Source organism: Nannobrachium achirus, assembly GCF_963921795.1.
Source record: "Nannobrachium achirus genome assembly, chromosome: 11".
In the NCBI taxonomy this organism is placed as follows: domain Eukaryota; kingdom Metazoa; phylum Chordata; class Actinopteri; order Myctophiformes; family Myctophidae; genus Nannobrachium; species Nannobrachium achirus.
Genome location: NC_137820.1, coordinates 25,744,084 through 25,766,476, shown reverse-complemented (window position 1 = coordinate 25,766,476; position 22,393 = coordinate 25,744,084). Strand labels below are relative to the sequence as shown.

Sequence of the window (22,393 nt, the reverse complement as noted above, 5' to 3'; positions counted from 1 at the left end):
GTTTTTCACTGTTACCACAGTCACTGTTACCACAGTCACCTGAACTTTGCTATTGTCATATGACTGTTCCATACAGTACAAATTGCAGCTTGGTTTAAACGTAATTCCTTAAGCCTTGCAAGTCATTGTGTAGCTTCACATATTGATTTATAGATTGATTCTTTTTAAGACCGTGTACATTTAACCCCTCATAGTGGCTCATACACTAATAGCTGTTCCAGTTGAGATATGGACTATCGATTACAAACAGTAGATGCCATAAATAACCAACCACAAATAATCAATTCTATCCAATCATTACTTTGTAATGAGCTTGTCAGTTAGGATCCCCCCCATCCTCTTACGAAGTGTGAGTGAAAACATATATTCCATAAATTATGTTATTGATGGCAACTGAGCCATAACACGAGTGTGGATAAGCTGACTATCAATTTACCACATAGCATTTACATTGAAGGTATCTCTGATGCCCTCTCTTTGAGGCCAGTAAACTGGCACACTCAGTGTAGTGTTTTCTCTTGAGTTCCAGGCAGACAGGCTCCAACAAAATGGCGAAAGAAACACCCAATTATGTCCCTATTCCCCTTTATTTGGAGAACCGCGTAGAATGGATATAGCGCACAGACTGATAATAAATAAAAAGCGAGGCCTGACCTTTTTTGCCCATTAGCACCCACTTTACCGGTTCCGTGTGCCGGTGTGAAACCTCCAAACCCATCAACGGCGCTGCCAATAATCATTAACGTTAACCACGTTCACTGCCGCCTCCATCTCCCCATCCTCACCATTTACTCGTCCTTTTTTCTTTTTTTTCACCTTAGGGTACTTTCACAGAGACTCCAGCCACTAACATCCGCCGTGTGATTGCGCAAAGGCTGACCCAATCCAAGACCACCATCCCCCACGCCTATGCCACTGTTGACTGTGACGTGGGGGCTGTCATGCAGCTCCGCAAGAATCTGGCAAAAGGTAAAAGAATCTTTACTTGATGGGAGTTTTGTATGTACTGATTTTGTTTGGATGCACCATAATTTCATGCATAAGGGATACACATATACTGCACATACATTTACATTCATGAACATACTGTATGTCACTTTTAACCATCATGAAGGTGCCATGAAAACAACAAAAAAGAGGAGAGACTAAATTAAAAGTAGGAACATGGCTAACATTTTTTTTTACAATTCAAGGGTGTGTTTATGACCGTACCTACTCTACACCCTGTGGAAATATCTTATGGTCAACTTTCCTGACAGAATGGCGGCGTCAACAAATGCAATGTTGGTCAAAACACGTGACGTAAGGCGCTCTATATTTGGTGGGAATTTATTTCCGAGGAAGGTGCAGATGTCATGGTTCTCACATGACTCATTCCACAAACTAAGGAGAAAATAGTTTCCCTCTACGTACCGTATTGTACATGTCTTCTCAGCCAAGGTAATCATTTAGCTGTGGTTCAGAGTGTGTCCAATGGATGCTCCTTTCTGCACTATTGATTACATCAGCACAGTGGGGAATGTTGCCCACGAAACCACAGTGACCGGTTATGAAGTAGAACCCGATGAGGTCAGATTTTTGGGTCAAATGCCGATCCCGACCTAGACCGTGGATTCACAATGTTTTGACTGGTATTTTGTGAAAAATAAGGAAAATCTAATCTTATCATACTTTTTAACCACTTAATCCCTATTCACAAATAGCCAATCTACAGCCTCAGCACATAACAAATACAATACTAACCAAAAAAAGAATCTGTCAGCACATATGCATTAAAACAAGACTAAATACGGCATGACTTCCACCTGGATCTCAGACTTTCATTTTGCTTGTCTATAACCTCATCTAGTACTATGATATCAGTCATCTCCACATTTGGTTTCACCCCAATCCAACCTCCATTGACTTCTGGTATAAAATACAAGAACTTTGCTGCGCATCACTCCCCATCTCTCCCCATTTCCTGTCAGCCTACTGACAATATATCCTATCAATATAGTAATAAAATAAATACTTTTTAAAAGTTTGAATCAGTTAAGTATTTAAAAAATCATAATGTGAAAGATAATTGGTGACACAGACTCTTCTAGATCAGTGGTTCTCAACCTGTGGGTCGGGACGCCCAGAGGGGTCCCCAAAATTATTATTATTATTATTATTTTCCTTTGGGGGGGGGGGGGGGTCCCCAGATGTTTAGCTAAATGTCTCACTCAACTGTAAACAGACCAACTTAAAGCTATACTGTGTAAGTTGCTCAACTAGTGGTCAGTAGCGTTATAGCAAACCGCGGTCGCGCCTGCTTTTTTCGGCCGTTTTTCGCCGCGGACCGGGCCTTCAGACAAACGCGTCCGCCTCGCCTCGCCGAGACCTATCCATAGAGGTCTTTCGTGTCCCTCTACGAGCCTCGGTTGGGGAGATACATGCTAGACTCCTAGCCCATTGTAAACACTGCAGTGTATTTCCTGAAGAGCTCGGCAGTGTATGATCTGGGCTTTGATTGGCCGGTAGGGAGACACGTGTACAGAATGATGCATATGACGTAATTTTGCCGGAAAAACAGCCCCGGTCACGGCCACCAGGGCTCAGTAGAACACATATAAAGAAAAGGCTTTGGGAGCTGAAATGAACAGAGTGGGTGTTCTAAAACTTTAGAGATTTAATAATTAGGACAATTTTAAGATTTGTTTTATTAAAAAAGTTACATAGTATAGCTTTAACAATTTAACAGTGACAATGTAAGGACTTAAAATACTTTTTAGTACCTTTGGTCAAACATTGGTCAAATTGACAATATTAAAGGCAGAAATTGTGAAAAAATCAGATCTACATGCTCACAACGCCTCGCAACGCATGTAGATCTGCTATTTTTAGTTCAAGTCAAACTAAATGTAATGACAACTCCTACAATTCCAAGTGCTTGTCAGGGTGAGGGGTCCCCAGTTCAAATATGATTATTTCGGGGGTCACGGCCTGAAAAAGGTTCAGAACCACTGTTCTAGATGGCTTGGCTGCTATTATCATAAATAAGTGATGATGGTACTGTAACCGTGGTATTGCGGTAATGCCGTTATTTTCCCAGCCCTAGGAAGGAAGAAATGATAAATTAGATGGAACAAGCCAGTTGCAGTAAGGAATTAAAGAATATCTATGTGTGAAGTCTAGTAATTATTAACATGTTGCCAGTGTCTTCCTCATTACTTTGGCTTTACTCTCTCGTACTTCCCCATTCTCACTTCACAGTTCCTTCCAACTACAGTAACTAGACTAACCGCTCAGCAATCCACAGTTGCTTATGTAAGAGCCACAAGGATGTAGTGGCCGTTAGATGGGTGTCTTTTGTGAAAGGCTAGTGAAAGGGAATGGTTTTGGCCATGTCACCACAATACTAATAAGTGAATGAGTTCAAAAGTGTCAGTTTTTAATCGAATTTCATTCATTTAACCTCTTGAACCCTATTTTATACTTTACAAAAATAGCTACACACTCAGTCACTCACAACACGTTGCATCATACTGTAGATCTGCAATTTTGGATTTTTTTCTTTATTTTTTCATCTACTGTATAGTGACATTGAAAGTGGTTAAAAAGAGGGCTTATGTACTTTGTATTACTCATGAACAATAATTAATTAATCAATCTCATCTAATTAGTTTGCTATTGCTCATGATAACTTAATAAGCCTGTAATTACAGTACATGGTCGACAATAAACATGTAACCTGCTTGTAGCTGACGTTAATACAATTAAAGTGATGTTTATCTACACTTTATATTTAGCAATTTGGTAATTTGTTTGCGTAGTTTGTGTAACCAAACATTAAGAGAAGTGGTACCACTGCACAAGCAGGTGCTGTGCCTGGTGCACTGGCCACAATCTTGAACCTTAGGGAAGACTATTCTGTAAGATAAATTATTTTTGTTGTTGTTGTTGTTTACTGAGAAGAATAGCTCACGTCCAAACGACCGCTAGTATTCCTAGGGTCCAATATTCCAATATTATTATGACCTCCTCGTCCATTGTAGTGCCTTTTAAAGCACAGATGTCGACAGCTAAATAGTTTAATAGGCAAACAGGGTGAAGAAAGTGCTGCGTGAGTTGATATTCCCTTGTCCAGGGGCTGGCAGTGTAGCAATACTCCATATATATAAAAAAGTGGAGGAGCCATGGCTACGATTGATCCGTTGATCAGGCAGACAGGCACCACCTTTGACCAAGTCCTACTTAATGTCTGCACAGCAAAATCCTCAGTGTTCATTTATCCATTTGTAACTCTGAAAAAGTGTACAAAATGTACATTTTCTAGACTCTCAGAGTTAAATCAACGCAGAGAATTTCACTGTGTGTGTTGAGGGATTGTCCCTCGGGTTGTTTTCGCTGTCTCTCTTTGTTCGGGAGCAGGGCGATTTCACGGTTAGCTCGTTAATCACCCTGCTTCCAGCATTCATAACGTCTGGCACTAATGGACACTGGTAGAGGCCGAGCGACCCTGTGTGCCCTGACAGACCCACCTGGCTTGGAGAGTGAGGAGCATACAGACAGGAGCTGTGGAAAAGAGTACCAGGAATAATCTACTCAAATAGAAGTACTGTCACTTGACTTACATACAACTCCAGTAGAAGTAAGATTAATTAATGTGTTGAAAACTGCTCAAGTAAAAGTAGAAAAGTTGTTCTTTTGAGGACTACTCACAGTTACCAGCAGTCACTTGGTTACAAATGGTCACACGCACATCCATTGCATTGTTAGCTTTAGAGTGTGCGACACTGGTACGCAGCTAAGTATAAATCATCCTTAATGATGAAGAAGGCTTTGTAATAAAATCCGAAGGTTGATTGTTTGCCATTAAATAAAAGTACCTGAAGGACATTTTCGGTGAGAACTGACAATTCCCCTGATTGTAAAAGGACCGTGAACCCAGTAAGAAACTACTTGAATAAGTTTGAGTTGTGCTCGCTTTGCACGCTCCGAAGTGATGCTCTTCAAAGTAGTGAGCTTCTTTTCTTTATAAGAAACCTTTGTTAATGATTCACTTACTTGGGAAATGAGGTTCAAAGCAAACATCAATGGAATCTATTCATCATGAAGGCCCAATGCCAAAACGTGTTTTCAGCTTGATGTGACAAAAAATAAAAATAGATGTGAATTTCTGAGCTGAAGACTTTCATTTTTATCTTTTGGAGTGCCACTATTCACACTCAAGTGTGTTTTTGTTATACTATTGACTGTAGATGAGCTCCCATAGCCACAGGAGGCAATCAGAGGAACCGCACCTATTTCACTGGAATCTCCTCCCGATCGTGCCTTAACTGTAGGCTACCCGCCTTTCCAAAAGTAGTTGAAAACAATACTTCATCATAAAAAATATGAAATTTGTAGATATGTCAAACACAGTAACAAGAATACTTGCGGTTGCGGTGTGGGTGGGCTGTATTGAAGGCTGGCATGTCTAGAGCTGAACAGCTGCAGTATAGACTTGCAATCATGTGATACTTCATTCTTATACAATTATACTTATACCTTATGGTTCCGCCAGAGTTTTGCCTATACATTGTACTACAGATTTTTATCAGGCTGGGTTTATATGGTTTCACATATTAACATGAACCCTACCGTCAACCTATTCTGGGGGGTGAACATTAAATGAAAAGCTCTGATGGTTGGGATCGGCTATTTTCGGTGAAGAGATTTGGTGTTGAGGGAAAATAGAGCGGACCATTTATAGAGCCCTGGGAGACACTCAAATTTGATGGGAGAATAGAGTTATTCATTAAATGATAACTGCATCACTCTATAAGGTACTCAAATCTCTGAATGTTGTGTCATTTGTATCTATCCTTCACATAATATCCTGAGAACCGTCCAACTGATCAACTTAAAAGTACCGTGTGTATCGTAGATGACCGTGGTGTGAAGTTGGTCGGAGCAGTTCTCTTTTTCTCTTTTTCTTTTTTTTGGAGCTGTGTGGAACACAAGCTCCCTATACGTGGCTGTGTGTGTGGGTCTGTCTGTCTGTCTGTCTGTCTGTCTGTCTCCGTCCGTGTATGTAGCCTAAACTTCGGCGCGTAACTAGTGCCGCACCATTTACGCCACTCGCGCAATATATACATCAAAATGTGCGGCTCGGCCGGGAATGTTGTTCTATTACCTTTCGTTCCGATCCGCCTTACCATGCCGACGTAATCGGCAATAAACGACGCTTAATTGTCCCCATGGGACAATGGGACAATGCAAGAAATCACTTTCAAGTATTTTTCTCTCGTAAACCATAGGAGCTACAGTTTCAAACCTCGGAGAGGAGATTCATAATGATTTTAAGAATGAATCGAAAGATAATTACATCACTCGGCCTCATGGTGGCGCTATAACGGCCCACTTTACGTTTTGCCCCGTAACTCTTGAACCGTAGATCGGAAAATTAAAATTCCTTTTTCCCTGGATTCCTTGGGTCAAGACGCATCTCCCCATATAGGCCACGCCCAATTGCGCCGGGATAGATTTTCCGCCATCTTGAATTTTCTCCAAAACACACTTTTTGCTCCTTTTCCTACATATTTTCTTCAAATGTCACAAAAATCGGTACACATGATCTAGCCTGCCCTGAGCATCAACTGCAATACACACACACACACACACACACACACACACACACACACACAGCTCCACTTCGAACAGAGGTTCGATTTTTTAAGATCTGTTTTGTGGCTTTTATGCCTTTATTGATAGGAAAGTAGACAGAAAACGGGGAGAAAGATGGGGAGTGACACGCAGCAAAGGTAGTCGGGATCGGGAATCGAACCAGCGACACACTGTCAGGCCACAACTGAGCCTATGTGATATGCGCCTGGACCGTTAGGCCAGCGGGCGCCCCAAAAATACCTAATTTATTACTCAAATCCCCATACATGGAGATGGAGAACTTATGTCATCGATATGGAGTCCAATAATGGGTCAGTACTAAGTACCCATTATTGAAGACCACTCTAGCAGAGGCTTAGTTGCAGGACAGCTTTAAGCAAGCTAGTATTCTATTCATCTGATGAATAAATATCACAAAAGATCTTATAGAAAACTTGTAAATTGAAATGACAAATTGAACTTGTAGCCACACCACACGCACAAGCAATTGTCATGCTCTTGTGATTGGTCGAAGATCGGCAATGCTTATGGGTATTGTTATAGATGTCATGGAAACAAGAGAACGTTAAAATAAAACATTATTACAATTTCTAAAAATATATCTTTATTTGTTTGACCTTAGTTAACAATAGTATGATGTTCTCTGTGGAACATCACCACGTGGAACCTTAAGCCTGTATTATACTTAGTGGCGCAAAGCATTTTGCGTCATGCTGCAACATGTTGTGAGCTTTTTAGATCTGCAGTTTTCAGTGCACAACACCACCATGCAACTAAATGTACAGTAAATCCGTTTTTATGCCCAAGTAATCCTGAAAGAAGACATACTGTAATAAGACTGTAATACTGTTGGCAGCTCATTTGCACACAGTGTCTGTCATGGTTTAGCTCAGGCGGGCGCTGGTGATATTTATTCATTTACAAATTAAATTTTTCCCACATCCGACTGTGGTCCGCAAAGGACACTAATCCTATTTGGTCACATATATAAGCTCACATACAGTCATGTCTGTTCCTGCCGGTCATATTGCAGCCTACAGTACAGTATATCACAGCATACCAAATGGATCAGCCCAGGAACAGGACTACATTAGATTATTTAATTGGATTCACAACCTTTGTCTGCCCTTCCTTTCTTTCCAGACCAGATCAAAGTGTCCGTCAATGATTTCATCATCAAGGCAGCTGCTGTTACTCTTAAAGTAAGTAAAATGTGTAGTGTGTGTGTGTGTGTGTGTGTGTGTGTGTGTGTGTGTGTGTGTGTGTGTGTGTGTGTGTGTGTGTGTGTGTGTGTGTGTGTGTGTGTGTGTGTGTGTGTGTGTGTGTGTGTGTGTGTGTGTGTGTGTGTGCTGTACTGTACTGTACTGTACTGTATATCTGGACGGCCACTTGGCTGTCTGTCTTTCACTTCACCAGAACCTGGTCCTGAGTTTGGAAAATGGTACCAGGGCTGACACCAAATAATGCTGCATAACGGAACACCAGCTTCCTTTTTTGTCTCTTCTGAAGGGAGTAAGGGACCAACGTGGAATCTTTCCATGGGGGCAGTGTTTCTGCCAGTCGCAGAACTCATGCTCACGTGCCAGTCACACACCTGGGACTGGCATACACCTGCCAGGTGTTGGCGGGTCACACAAAACAAGAGCGATTACCTGCAGTAGCAGTGACGTGCAGAAAATGTTAGAGAGGCAGGGGCTAAAATGTCTAAAAGGGTCTTTTGGTGGAAATATCGAAAATAGCCGACCTCCAAGCTCACAAGCTTGGAGGTCGGCTATTTTCGATGCGTGATACCACACTGAACTAAGCATAATCAAGTCAATACTGGAGATGTGGCGCAACGGCATGGATTTCAGGTATGTCATGGAAAGGAGGCATTTGCATTTCTTTCACCATATTAAAAACTGCATTCATGGTCTGGAGAGGGCACTTTTTACAGACAGTTAACAGGGCTGGGGCTCAAGCCTCCTTTGATGTCTATGTGTGCACGTGCCTGTGCAGTAGCATATAGGGGGATTTTGACAGGTCTTTGCTAAACACACATCGCTCATCCCACCACCCTTTATACCTAGGTGTAAAGGTGACCAACGATAACAACAACACAGAAAGAAATTCTGAGAAATTGCACGTGTGGTTGCCGTGACGTGAGTCAGATTAATTCCGTCTTACCATTTGAATTTTCCCCATTCAAGTCAATGGGGAAATTAATTCACTAATTATATTAATGGTATGCACCTGGCCTACTGGTCCAGGTGCATACCATTTACGTGCTTGACTGCGTCGCCGTTTCGATTCCCGGTCCGGACGACCTCTGCCGCATGTCACTCCCCATCTCTCCCCCCGTTTCCTGTCAGTCTACTGGCCATTAAAAAAGACAAAAATAATGGCCATATATGGAGATCTCTATGTCAGTCCTTGTCCCTTTAATGCCTTATATAGAGATCCCTGATGTGATGAATATTTATCCCATATCTTGGAATGACCATATATAGACATACTGGTCAGTCTCATGTGGTCTATGACGACGTCTCCATATTTGTTTTTGCATTTTCCCATTCAAGTCAATGGCGAAAACATATTATTTAATAATTTAATATAAACTATACAACTTAACTCTTAGCAAAATGCAAGCAGACGAGTCCTGATGAAGCCTGTAGATTTGACACATAACCCAAGTGGAGTAGCGCAGCAAATTAAAGTTTATCTGGGAAAAAAGAAAGATGGAAGAAAGTCGGACAAGTACTATTAGGTTGCCCTGTTAGGGCAACCAGACTGATAAAACACAATACTGTTATTATTGAAGGGGAGTATTAATCAACCAAAGTTAAGTTTCCGAAAGAGTATAATTAGTGGTAGTATTTGCTCATCCCTAACTATCTTTATATCTATGATGTTACAGTATATCTGAGAGTCTCCCTGTGGGTTTTTGCCTGGTCATTTATGTCTTGCTGTGCCTGTAGGGTCCTGTAGTGGAAGTGATAGGATCTAGACATGTTTTCTCACGAAGCAGACATTATTCCATCACAAAATGTCACGCCACCTGTAGCTAATCTGCTGTCACCCTCTTGTCAAACGCATTCATGTGTGTATTATGAAGTGGTGGAAGGAGCCATGGCACTGTGAGACAGCCCTAACAATCGGCTCAGATCCGTAGTTAATTCTGTCCTTTTTTCGACACTTGATATAATTATTAGGAAACGAACGCCGTGTCGGCTTCCCCCATAGCAGACAGATCTTCACAGATTTACCTCTTACAGAAAGACAACGGAGAGAACGAGAAGTGCATACTGTACCTATTTCAGTTTCTAGCTTTCTCACGTTGTCAAAAAGTATTTTGATTTTGTAACAATGTCTGGGGCAAATAAATAATGCACAAGGCCCTCCGGTTATTTAATTATTGCGTCTAGTGGTGCCACAGCAGAATATGTCAGGGGAGAATATAGTGCTCTCCACTTATTTCTGCCTCCTCCTTGTCCTGCAATACAGTCTGACAAAGACTTGCATATCAGCCATAATCTATATTCTATAGCATGTGCCCGAAAACCACAGAGTGTCTGACACAGCTCAGATGCATTTTCTGATAGCGGCCATAGAAAATGACATGGTTAGGTTGTACTTTGCAGCATTACGTAACTGCTTTAGAGCTTTGGTTCTGCTTTTTTAGCTTTTCAGTTATTTTCTTTTTAATCGTCATGTCGGGCGACGGTTGGGCTGACCTTTGATCTCCCCCACCCTAGGAGATGCCGGAGGTGAACGTGACCTGGTCCGGCGAGGGCCCCCAAGCACTGGATTCCATCCACATCAGCATCGCAGTGGCGACAGAGAAGGGCCTCATCACTCCCATCATCAAGGACGCCGCAGACAAAGGGGTTCAGGAGATCTCGGCCAATGCCAAGGTGAGAAATAAACTGTAGTCTTGTGTAATTGCAAGGCGGAAGCAAAGACAGCAGTGAAAACGAGTTTCCGTCGTTCACGTCAAGTAAAAAAGTATAAGCCATAATGAGTCTTGTACTCTAGTGGCCTAGTGGTTTAGCGAAAATGTGGCATGAAATTTGGAATGGAATTCTCTGTCTACTGCGCACTGTAGGCACTGGAGCAACTTGGATCATTTAGACCCGGAACGCATTATTACCGGTACTTTAAACTGTTATTTTATGCTTTAACTATTAAAAAATAGCAGATATACAAGCTCCGCGCTGCGAGCTTGTAGATCTGCTATTTTTGAATATTTTTGAATCTTTGAATATTTTGACCCGATTCTATAAATGTCTTCTAAATCCTTCTTGTAAATCAGTTGTTCTCAAACTTTTTCATGTCAAGGACCCCCAAAATTACATGTATTTGGCTGCGGACCCCCATCTCAAAATATGTTGTTCCAGGGACCCCAGAAGCAGAGATTTGAGTTACAGTTAAGTTTGCTTTGAAAAATATATAAGATTTGCAAACAATAGCAGATCTACAAACTTACAGCGCTGTGAGCTTGTATATCTGCTATTTTTCAATAGCCAAAGTATAAAATAATTCCAGGTCTTAATGGTTTAACTGCCTTTTTTTTTTCATTAAGGTCATGCACCGAAAATATTACATTATGCCACAGTAGGTCACGTGGTCTTTCTCCAAACTGTCTGAAAAGGGGGCAGGACCGTATCAATTAGTAGTGAATGTATACTTCATCCGTCGTATGGTGCCGCGCACAACGTTTCGCAATGTGTTGTGAGCTTTTGAAGCATGGTTATTTTCTGTCACCACCACATGGACACACACACACACACTGTGTTTGGGGGAGATGTCACTCCAGCGGAACAGTCAAGAGCTCCACTGACGCTCCGTTTGCTTGAGACCGACTAGAGAGCTGGTTGATGGTTCTTCTAGTATACCATTCTACAGTATGTGTTATTTTTGCTACACTGCCTGTCTTTGGGCATTGCAAAATGCAGTTAGAGACTGGAAATCGGGTCAAATATTTTGAAAAAGTTTTGATGAAGATGAAGGCGCATGCTCTCTTCTCTGCCTCCTGAAGTCCACGATCAGCTCCTTGGTATTGACGTTGAAGGCGAGGCTGTTCTCCTGGCACTAGAGGGCCACAAATTGCATCATCGGCTGTACAGAGAACTGCTGAAATAGACAGCAAGGGGAATACCATTCTTCTGTCATATGTGTTGAACAAGAAGGAAATGATTGCAGATTAAAAACTGACTCCACACGTACACGCATGACTGCACAGCCACACACGACTCCAACATCCTCTCAAGTATGCAGATGACACGACTGTGATAGGCCGGATTGTCAACCATGATGATTCTGCCTGTAGAGATGAGATCAGTTCACTGGCACTCTGGTGCCAGGAGAACAGCCTCGCTCACCCTTACCCCCTCCCCTCCAAACCCCACAACCCAAGTTAACTCTCTCCCAGCCATTTACAATAGGCTTGTGCGCCTATACTGCCAGGAATTTTATTAATTTCCAAGTTAGCTTTAATCTAACCCATCTTCTAGAAATCCAGACCATCAACAAATTCATTTAAATTTTGTTCATCGGACTTATTTAACTCCTCGCAGACTATGTGCTATGAGGATTTTGAATAATCCCAACTGCACTCTCTGCGCCTCAAATAGTATTGGTACCTTCCTTCACATGGTTTGGGAATGCCCAAATGTGTCGTCATTCTGGAATATGGTTGCCTCAAAACTTTCAACTATTTTTAGTATCAATATCATATCTTCTCCTTCTTTATTTTTATTAAATGACGTCTCACAGTTGCAACTAAACAATATACGCAAGCGCATCTTCTTTGCTGGATTAACGGCGGCGAAGAAGATGGTAGCTACGCGGTGGAAACCTCCTCATACGTTAACGTTTCGCCAGTGGGCCTTAACCTTTCTAGATATAGTATATTTAGAGCAGTCGATAGCAAGGTTACACGGAGCAAAAGAAGAAAACATTAATATGTGGTCGGACATTGCAGATAAGCTTAAGGCTATGATTCAAGAAATCACTATATAGTGGTAACAGCCTAGCACAGGCATGCACTATTGTACATTCCGTGTTGGTCCGGGGAAAGGGGGTGGGTGGGTCTTCTTTTCCTTTTCTTGTTTTGCTATTGTTTGTGTTGTTTGTCTGTTAATTGCATTTTTCTTTTGATGATGGAAAATAAAAATAATTGATAACAAAAAAAGCTTTAATCTAACCCAACAGGGATCATATTGTTGTAGAATGTAGTACTAGTACTATCCACTAGAGTGTGCCCAACGATAATCTCCTAGAGTCTGGACTAGCGAGTGGACAGCAGTAGACCCATAATGGCGGCGCCCATTGGCGGCCATTATGTCTCCCGGTCCGCCGAACGGGAGCTATAAAACACGATCCGAACGTCGTGCGCACGCCATTTACACTCGTTTTTGCTCTTGAGTGACCAATCTGTCAGTCCAGCCATTTTTTTCCGAATGAAAATCGGTCTAAAAATGGTAAAGTTTGATAAGAAAAACGTCAACATTCAATGCTGTAAAAAGGCCCATTCTATGTTATGGCCGAACGACTTCCGGGTTACGTCATCGATGATGTCACTTCCTTCGAATATGTAACTTTAGACTAAAATTAAGCTAGAAAGGTCATTTATAGCTCAAAAAATGTCAAAAAAATACCAAAATGATCAGAAAATGATCCCCAAGGCGACGTTTGGCGATCTGGCTGCCTCACCCTCCTCAAAATGGCGATGGAAGGCGATTTGGCTGTGAACTAGTTAATAAAAACATTGTCTGATTTTCAGTTTTTCCTATAAGCATGAGCAATATTGCCCAGTATTAAATAAAGTAGTTTTTTTACATGAATTTCAGCTAAATCAGTAAAAACGCCTAGCTCTTTCAGTGTTTAATGTGATATAGCAAAGCAGAAATGCAAACCTTTACCATATATCATATGAATTGTTTGGTATTGAGTCAAAGTCAATGTATCATGATGATTTGTTAAGTTAAAATTTATATTAGTGTTTTTTTTTTTTTTAATCAAATATCCCCCGGGTCATAATGACCCGAACAGAACGAAGGTGTAATGAATCTGAACAGAACTTAAGGGTTAAATTAGATTTTATTTAGATATGGAATGGAAAATATATATACTGTATTAAGTTTACTCTCTAACTTACTTGTTTGTTTTTTCCCGTTTGCTGCATCTATAATAGATACAGGATTGAATCTTGATTAAATAAGTCCAGTCACTGTGTTAGCATAATCTCACTTGGTATCTCTCGCAGTCATCGGTGATAGAGATTTCCAGAGAGGTTGTGTTCACTGCGGATAAACTTTGAGTGAAACATGGTTATAAGCCACTGTGGTGTTCAATGGGTTGTGTGCACTTTGTTGGCAGTCTGTGTTGTACTGCGTGTCATTGTATTTTTAGGAGCAGTTCTGTTACTGTACGTGGGTATGACAAATTCCCCCCTAAAGACAATAAAGTCTATCCTAACAGAGTTCAGCACACGCAGACGAGCATTGTGGGAAATACTTAAAATAGTTCTTACTTTGTGTGTGTGTGTGTGTGTGTGTGTGTGTGTGTGTGTGTGTGTGTGTGTGTGTGTGTGTGTGTGTGTGTGTGTGTGTGTGTGTGTGTGTGTGTGTGTGTGTGTGTGTGTGTGTGTGTGTGTGTGTGTGTGTGTGTGTGCGTGTGTGTGTTTATACTGTATATATTATAAGGGACCGCTATAGGGGTGTACTGTACGTCATGATACAATGGTAGCTGGTGACGTAGGCCTATGTCTCTGATCGATCACTTAGTAGTCCACAGTGTTTTCATGTCACCTTTTGGAATTACCTCAGTCAGCTCGCTTGTAAACAAAACAAAAGTACCACTTACCAGGTACTAAGCTCAACCTTTGCCCGATGGGACATTTTGTGAATCCAAAATGGCGAGTAGAGCCGCTACTATGCAGTGGAAATGTGCCTTAAATTAAATTAACCAGGGTCCACTTTTAAGCCTCTTACTGCTTCCTGACAATATTGGGATGTCTTGAAGGTCACACGCACACACACAAACACAGGCACGCATTCAACACACGTGATAGAACCCTGTGCAGAGATTCCTGCACGCTTAAGCCTTCAAAGTGTGACTTGCCATGCAGAGCCTTGAGGGGAATTATGCTCCAAGCTTTCAGTTAACGCAAGATTTACTCATCATCATTCTGTAATTGAAAACAACATGCCATGTAGCTGAAGCATTGGATGCTCACTGTTAACTTTGTTGGCCGTGGGTAGATGGATTGTTTTTCTACTTGGGGCGCTTATCTTAAATAGGCCCGCCGCGCCCCATACTGTCTCCGTGATTTTCTCAAACCGTTGCTGTTGGGCAGAAACTTTTTTTTTTTACGTGTCCCGATGTGATGCGTTGTGAGCTTGTAGATACTTTATTTCTGTGTTAATGAAAGATTTTGAAAATGGTTAATTCTGTCTGTGGGGTTTATTATATTTAACCACCAACCATTGGAACACAGGTTATTTTTTGGATTGGTGATAGCTGCCTCCCACGTTTGACTTAGTGTGTCCGTAGTCATATAGTTATGTATGTATGCAGTTCCAACAGCAGCAATACCACTGGGTACCTCAAGTGGTGCTGTTGAGCAGCCTACAGGGCCATTCACTCACACACACACACACACACACACACACACACACACACACACACACACACACACACACACACACACACACACACATTTCTCTCAAACACACACAGGGTATAGCTTAATGAAATAAACTGCTCAAATGCACCGCTTCACTTCAAACTGGATTTGATTTTCCATGTCCTGAAAAGTAGACTAACCCCCCCGACCGCGACAATATGCCGGGTTTTATTAGCCTGATTTCAGACTCAGCTGAAGCTTGAGTCTGACATTGTGCCCTGTTTGAGCGATTTCTGGAGGGGAGGGACTTTGACGGCACGGATTGGTTATTTGTTAAACCCACCCCCACCCCCTGCGCTAATTGGAGGAGCCGTCATTTCGGCTCCAGAAATCACTTATTATGAACACAATTCCAGACCAGAGAAACAGTCCACTCTGAGAGTGGGCGGGTCTATGGGCTGGAACCAGGCTAGGGTTTTATAGCAGCGCGTCTTACATTAACCTTAAAATGACAATTCCACTTGAATGCACACATACATGTATGAGGCAATAACTACATTTTGCACTCTTGGAAATGCAGAAAGCTGTGTCAAGTTCATTATTCCCATCTATGTGCCAGTGGCATATTGATTCACATACTCCGAGTGATTTATAGAAGCGGTGTTGGTTTTGGTTTGCTCATGAAGAGCCAATGCATCAGAATATAACTTCTCTTGTGAGTCGTGTCAACTCCCATTTTATTTGATGAATAGCACTGTCTGATAGATCCAATCTCTGCCTGGGCTTAGTGTCAAAAAGTAAATCCTTTACTTTAAATTCACCCCTTTAGCCAGTCACATTTTAACCACTTAACCTCTAGACTTAATGAAACGGCTGGCTCCACAAGCTCACAGCGCTTCACCTTGCGCAGCGTTGTGAGCTTGTTGATCTGCTATTTTTGGCTTATGTCCCCCCCGCCCCCCCCCCCCCAATAATATGGATGCTGGGGTTCAAGAGGTTAATTGACAGACCTCCAGGGTGAGTAGCGTACTGGACAGATTTGGTATGAATGCCGTTACACAGGAGAAATCATGGAGTTGATCTGGATGTTAAATATCATCTAGCCTAACAGGGCGAATATATAAATAGTTCTTCCTAGTATTTCCTTGTGGAATTACTAGCGTGGAAACTCATACTTGCAGCGTTTTTTCATTAACACTTAGACTGCCATAGTTTTACCATAACTAATGTAGATTAGCTGCCAAGGCCACGACCACTCGGAGAAGAAAAAAACACACTTGTGTGAACTGAGCGGTGGAGGCTGCGTGTGCGTGCGTGCGTGCGTGTGTGTGTGAATGTGAGTGTGCCTGGCCCTATGGCCTGGCCTGAACAACAGCGCCCCTACCTTAACATGTGTGGTCAGAAAAGGTATTGCAGGCTACATACAGATAGACAGACAGACACGCACGCATACCCACACACACGGCCACGTATAGGAGACGGTGTGACCACCGCTCAAAAATACAACCGCGATGATCCTTGTGTACTTTATGGTCCATAGCAAACAGGCCGTTTTGACCAAACGCGCAATATGGGAAAAGAAGCAGAGATATATCCATGATTCTGCAGCCAGGATGAATACAATTCAATGGGCGCCGGAAGTCCGCGGATATAGTATTCCGTGAGGTATCATGGGAAATTTCTTTCGCTCATGTGATAACTTCACAGGGGGGAATCGCTATCACTTTCACAGACGTGTTAGGCATCCCATGTATTAAAAAAAGAATAGCCTGCAGTGTTTACTCCTTGGTTGGCAGAAGAAAAGTGCTACTAGTATTCTTCCCGCTAACAATCAGGTTGGTATTAATCTGGAGTTCCCAGACGTTTTCACCAGCTCTCGCATACAACCGGGAGGGGCGAGGGTGATATTGAAAGGCCATTTATGTCGTTATGCTTGAAAATGAATAGTACCGCGACACTATTCATTGGAATCTCTAATGTTGATACCTCTGTGTTTCTTAAAGTGTTTTTGTGTATTTTATTGCAGGTGTCTCATGATATATCATATTAGAACGTATTTTTCAATACTCTGTTGAAAAGCTCCATGTCTGTCTGTCCGTCCCTCCGTCTGTCTGTCCTGTCACGTCATACTATTGGCCCTACTCGTATCTCCGCCACTGTTGGCCCTATCGATGCCAAACTTTGCACACACACTCCTTGGATGGCAAATCACAACCTCCACCCCTGATTTCTCACATGGCCCTCTTCTAGCGACACCATCAGGACGATTTTAGCAAAACACATTCTTGGACACTGCTCCTACAGATTTTGCCCTAAAATCACGCAAAGCGGTACACAGTATCTCTAAAGTCATGTCATCAACATGGATCTGTCCCATTTCCCATATTCCCTCCTGATTGCCATCTAAAGTTTGTGTATGCGACATGACGGTTGCTTATCTCCTGATTAGGGAGTCTTACTGGTGTAAATAGCTAGAACCCTTGTCAACAAATGACAGGATGGTCAAGTAAATAGAGAACAAAGAAAAACATTCAAGTGCTTCAAAGTAACCATGCCAGAATACCAGGAAACTTCAATCTTAGTTTCTATCACAAAAAAATGCCATCTGAACAGCATTGTTGGCATTTGTAGTCAAGCAAACAAACATGTTACCACCATTATACAGTATCTGCATCATGTTCCAGTGATCTACAGTAGCTGCACAGCCACCTCGCTGTTGTTCAAGCTCCAATTCTCTCGCATGGACCTCAGAGTGACTCATAGTGACTTATCATCTCTGCTTTGCAGGCATTGGCCCAGAAGGCCAGGGATGGGAAGCTATTACCTGAGGAATACCAGGGAGGCTCATTCAGGTAAGCTTCACTTCACTGTTCATGACTGCGTGACATCAGGGCCCTGGGAATACAGTATAATGACCATTCCAAAAAGAATGCCTTTTTGCTCTTCAGTCTCTAATGATAAAAAAAGAGCATACTGTAGGGACTATTCTCTCTTTAGCATCTGTAATCCGGTTTCACAAGCTTACCATGTAATTTCCTGTGTAGCTAAGTGCGAGCCTGATAAGAGGGCAGTCATAAACGGCTGCCATTAGGAGTTATAAATCCAGCCTCGCAGATCAGTCTATTTATTATGCATATTCAACATTTCATGCAAGCATGAAGCGAATATGTTCTCGGCTTGCGACGAGGACCATCAATTACCATGCCAGCAGAGTGAAAGGGAGGCTTTTCTCCACTCATTAGAATTAATGGTGTCATTTAGACATAAATCGTGTTTCTGTGTCGGGAGGAGGACGGCGAATTCCTTTGTCTTCTTGAGGACGTGCGCCTACGTTCTTTCTTCCTATCATTTCTTTTTTTCCCCCCCTCTTCATCCTCTTGGGCTAACGTTCTCATTAAGGCACTGCCCCCAGGTCATTATCACTCACAAAACACAGAGATTGGGAGTCTGATTTACTGAAGCCTTGTTAATGTGAACACATCAGTGCTCCACTGTCTTTAATTTATACACCGTATTAACTAGGCTTTTTCTTTGTAGACACAGCAGCCTTTTTAGTTGTTTTGCTTCCACTTCTCTCTCTCCTTCAGTAATGTTCTTTTCCCCTCTCTATAAATTAGTACTTTATTATTACAGATGGATGCAGCATCCTAGTACTGTATTTCTCCTTGGTTAGTTTTGTGCATGTCCTCTACTGCTGGCCTTGACTAATGATGTCATGCCTGTTGTCTCTCCTTCCTCTCTCTTTCTCTCTCTCTCTCTCTCTCTCTCTCTCTCTCTCTCTCTCTCTCTCTCTCTCTCTCTCTCTCTCTCCTCCCTCCACCCCCTCCCCCCGGCGCGGCAGTATATCGAACTTGGGCATGTTTGGCATCAGCGGCTTCAGCGCGGTGATCAACCCGCCCCAGGCGTGCATCCTGGCCATCGGTGCGTCCAGGGCCGAGCTGCGGCTGTCCGAGGACGCGCAGAGCCTGCGCTCGCAACAGCTGATGACCGTCACGCTGTCAAGCGACGGGCGGCTGGTGGACGACGCGCTGGCGTCGCGCTTCCTCGACAAGTTCCGCGCCAACCTGGAGCGCCCGGAGCACATGGCCCTGGTGGCTTGAAAAAGGGGAAAGAGTGGGATAGAGAGAGAGCAAGAGAGAGAGAGGGAGAGATCACTAGAGAACAGTGATGTGAGCAAGAACATGCGAAACACCTCCATCATGAAGCCCATTTCATGCTTGCACTAGCAGAGGTTTTAACAGCGGTCGATGTGCATTCATGTTGACTGTTAACTTTGGTTGGATACGTAGTACTCCTGCCAGAGCTTTGAACGAGTTACTGGCATCTACAACTGGAGTTGGGTTCCCGGGCGCTGCACTATCTCTGCTCACTGCTGCTAAGTAGTTACGATGGGTCAACGCAGAGGACAAAATCTCCCCAAGGGGATGTTAAACTATATCTTAACCTTAATTATAGGTTAGGGAGAGCTACCAGTATTCCTGTGCATACTGTAAGTACTGTACACTCCGCCGTATGCTTTTTTTGCAATATAATCTCTGCAGGCTTTGTGATGGAGGCGTTTAATCAAACTGCTTCTAGAGTGCCGGAGGTCCGGAGCGTTATCTCACCCCTGTGAATGAGTCAGAGTTAAATTATCGCTCCGGATTTTTCTGTGTAGGAAAGTCATGCGCTGGCCAAATGTTACCAAGAGGGAAGTGGTATGTATATCAAGGGTGTTTCCCACGCCCTGTCATACCACTTCCCTCTAGTATAGCAGGGTGTTCCCCACATAGTGGGACGTGTCCATTTGTAATGACAGCTATTCTAACATGCCAATGTTTGTAAATATATATATATATTAAAGTATGTATCACTGTTCACGAGTCCTAATTGTAATTTTAAATCCCAGTGCATCTGCTTTATGTCACTATGAGTTCACAACCCAGATGCTGCTGTGAACCCTTGGTTGTGTACATTTTGTCTATAAGGCAGTGGTTCTCAACCTTTTTTTGTGTAAAATCTTGAGCGCTTGCGGCCCACACATCGGAACCACTTAACACGGCAGCCATTCAGCTGCCCATTTAAGTGGTTCTGAGCATATTGATATGAGTTCCTAAGTCTTAGAGTTTTGGGGGCCCACTTTCTTGCAATATCTTCACTTTCTTCACAGACCACTGGGCCCTGGCTCCAGGGGCGTCACAAGGGGTAGGAAAGTGGGACTGAGTTAATGGGGCCCAAGGTGGAGGGGCCCTAATAACTTTATCTATTGAAAAATAGCAGATATACAAGCTCACAGCGCGGCACCGAGTGCCGCGCTGCGAGCTTGTAGATCAGCTATTTTTGAAAAGTTGTGAAAATGTGTCAAAATCTTTGAATATGTTTTTTAAGCGAACATTTCTAACTCAAATTTTGCTTCTGGGGGTCCCTGGAACTAAATATTTTGAGATCGAGGTCTGTGGCCTAATGCATATCATCTTGGGGGTCCTTGACATAGGTTTCTTGCACACAATTTCACGATTTTTCCAAAATAGCAGATATACAAGCTTGCAGCGCGGCACTCAGTGCCGCGCTGTGAGCTTGTATATCTGCTATTTTTCAATAGTTAACATTCATGGGGGGCCCGCAGTGAATCCTTGTACCCAGGGCCCAGAATTTGGTGTGACGCCACTGCCTGGCTCACAGGTTGAGATTGAGAATCGCTGGTCTAAGGCCTAAATGACTGGTGGGTGATGGACATGTGGGGATATTCCCACACTTGTTGTGATTCTAGGCTTTGTGTTCTGCTGGATTTAAAACAAAAACAATTCGTATGGATTCTTTCAAATCCTGTGTTCATTGTTCATGTTAATATGTCCTAACTTATTTAAAATGGAAACATGACACCCTCCGCTGAAAAGATAATGTATGTTAATCTGTGTGAAACGAATCAATAAACCAGGCATTGGTTTCTTTTGATGCCAGTATCCATCTTTTCTTTTTTAATTCTGAGACATCCACAGTCCTTATTTAACCACGCTCCGAGCCACCTCATGATATATGGAACAGCCACTAATGCAAATACAGATGTGTCTGTGTCCATATGTATTTAATTGGCATGGAAAGTCAGAGATTACATAACGATTATACCATAGATGCCAATTAGGCTAATTTGCTGGGCAGGGAAATACGGTGCAGTCCCTCCTGACAGATGTGTGTGTGCTTTAAGCGTGCGTGGAGCAGCTGTCTGCTTGTGTGCAAAGCACTGGTGGGGAAATCATACCCTACATAAACACTACCGCATCATGGTGCTTTTACTTACACATGCAAAGATGTGATCACTTACAGTAGGAGGGATCCAGATGAATGAGTCTTGGAAATTCTCACAATATTAATAGTATTTTATACTATGAAAACCTCCACCGGCTGTCTGTCAGTCAGTCCCTTCGTCTGTCACGTCACGTCACACTTTTGGCCCTACTCTTATCTCCGGAACCGTTGCCCCTATCCATGCCAAACCTTGCACACACACTCCTTGGCTGGCAAACCACAACCTTCCACCCCTCATTTCTCACATTCCCCTCTAGCGCCACCATGAGGTTGCTTTTGGCAGACAACATACATGCGACCTGACGGACACTTATCTCCCGATTAGGGAGTCTTACTGGTATTCTGCACCTCTGTTGCAAGGCAGATTATTTATTTTACAACCAGCTTATGGTGGTAGTTAATTATCAATTTGAGGAGGTGAGCAACTGAGCATCCTCCCTTGAATACTGTCCAGAGTTTCTCATCCATGTGCATTTTTCGCTAAACTCTTAACTTTACATAACATTTTTTCCTGTAATGAAACGCCCAAAATGGAGATGTCAGGGTGGAAGTGGTAAAAGGTTGAGAGAAGAATTTCAGACCTTTTTGTGAATATAAATACAGAATTTGAATTGATTATGGTGAGTGATGAATATGCGTGGCAATGGAAAGGAAGGAAGGAAGGAACATGCATACAAAGAACCGGAAGTACGTTAACAACACGGTGACCGCGACCAGAGCCCAAGTGTCCCTCCTTGTTTCACAGTAACGCTGAATTCCTGCCTGACGAGCAGCTTTCTAGCAACTACTACACTGTCTGCAGTTTGTGGCTTTAGTTTACACTCACAATACAGCCACAATTCCATTGATGTGGTGGTGAGAGAA

At 42.7% G+C, this 22,393-nt stretch overlaps 1 protein-coding gene across 1 annotated transcript in view; it reads left to right on the top strand.

Moving 5' to 3' along the window:
- The window catches only part of pdhx (pyruvate dehydrogenase complex component X), a gene marked incomplete at its 5' end in the record, with an annotated part of 62,078 nt that extends 41,628 nt beyond the window's left edge, over positions 1-20,450 (top strand). The window contains 5 exons of the mRNA XM_080736582.1: positions 822-969; positions 7,780-7,838; positions 10,371-10,529; positions 18,032-18,096; positions 19,086-20,450. Coding sequence (XP_080592708.1) covers positions 822-969; positions 7,780-7,838; positions 10,371-10,529; positions 18,032-18,096; positions 19,086-19,344 — 690 coding nt within the window. The 3' untranslated portion in view covers positions 19,345-20,450. The remainder of the gene's footprint in view (positions 1-821; positions 970-7,779; positions 7,839-10,370; positions 10,530-18,031; positions 18,097-19,085) is intronic.
- Between the last annotated feature and the right edge of the window lie 1,943 nt (positions 20,451-22,393).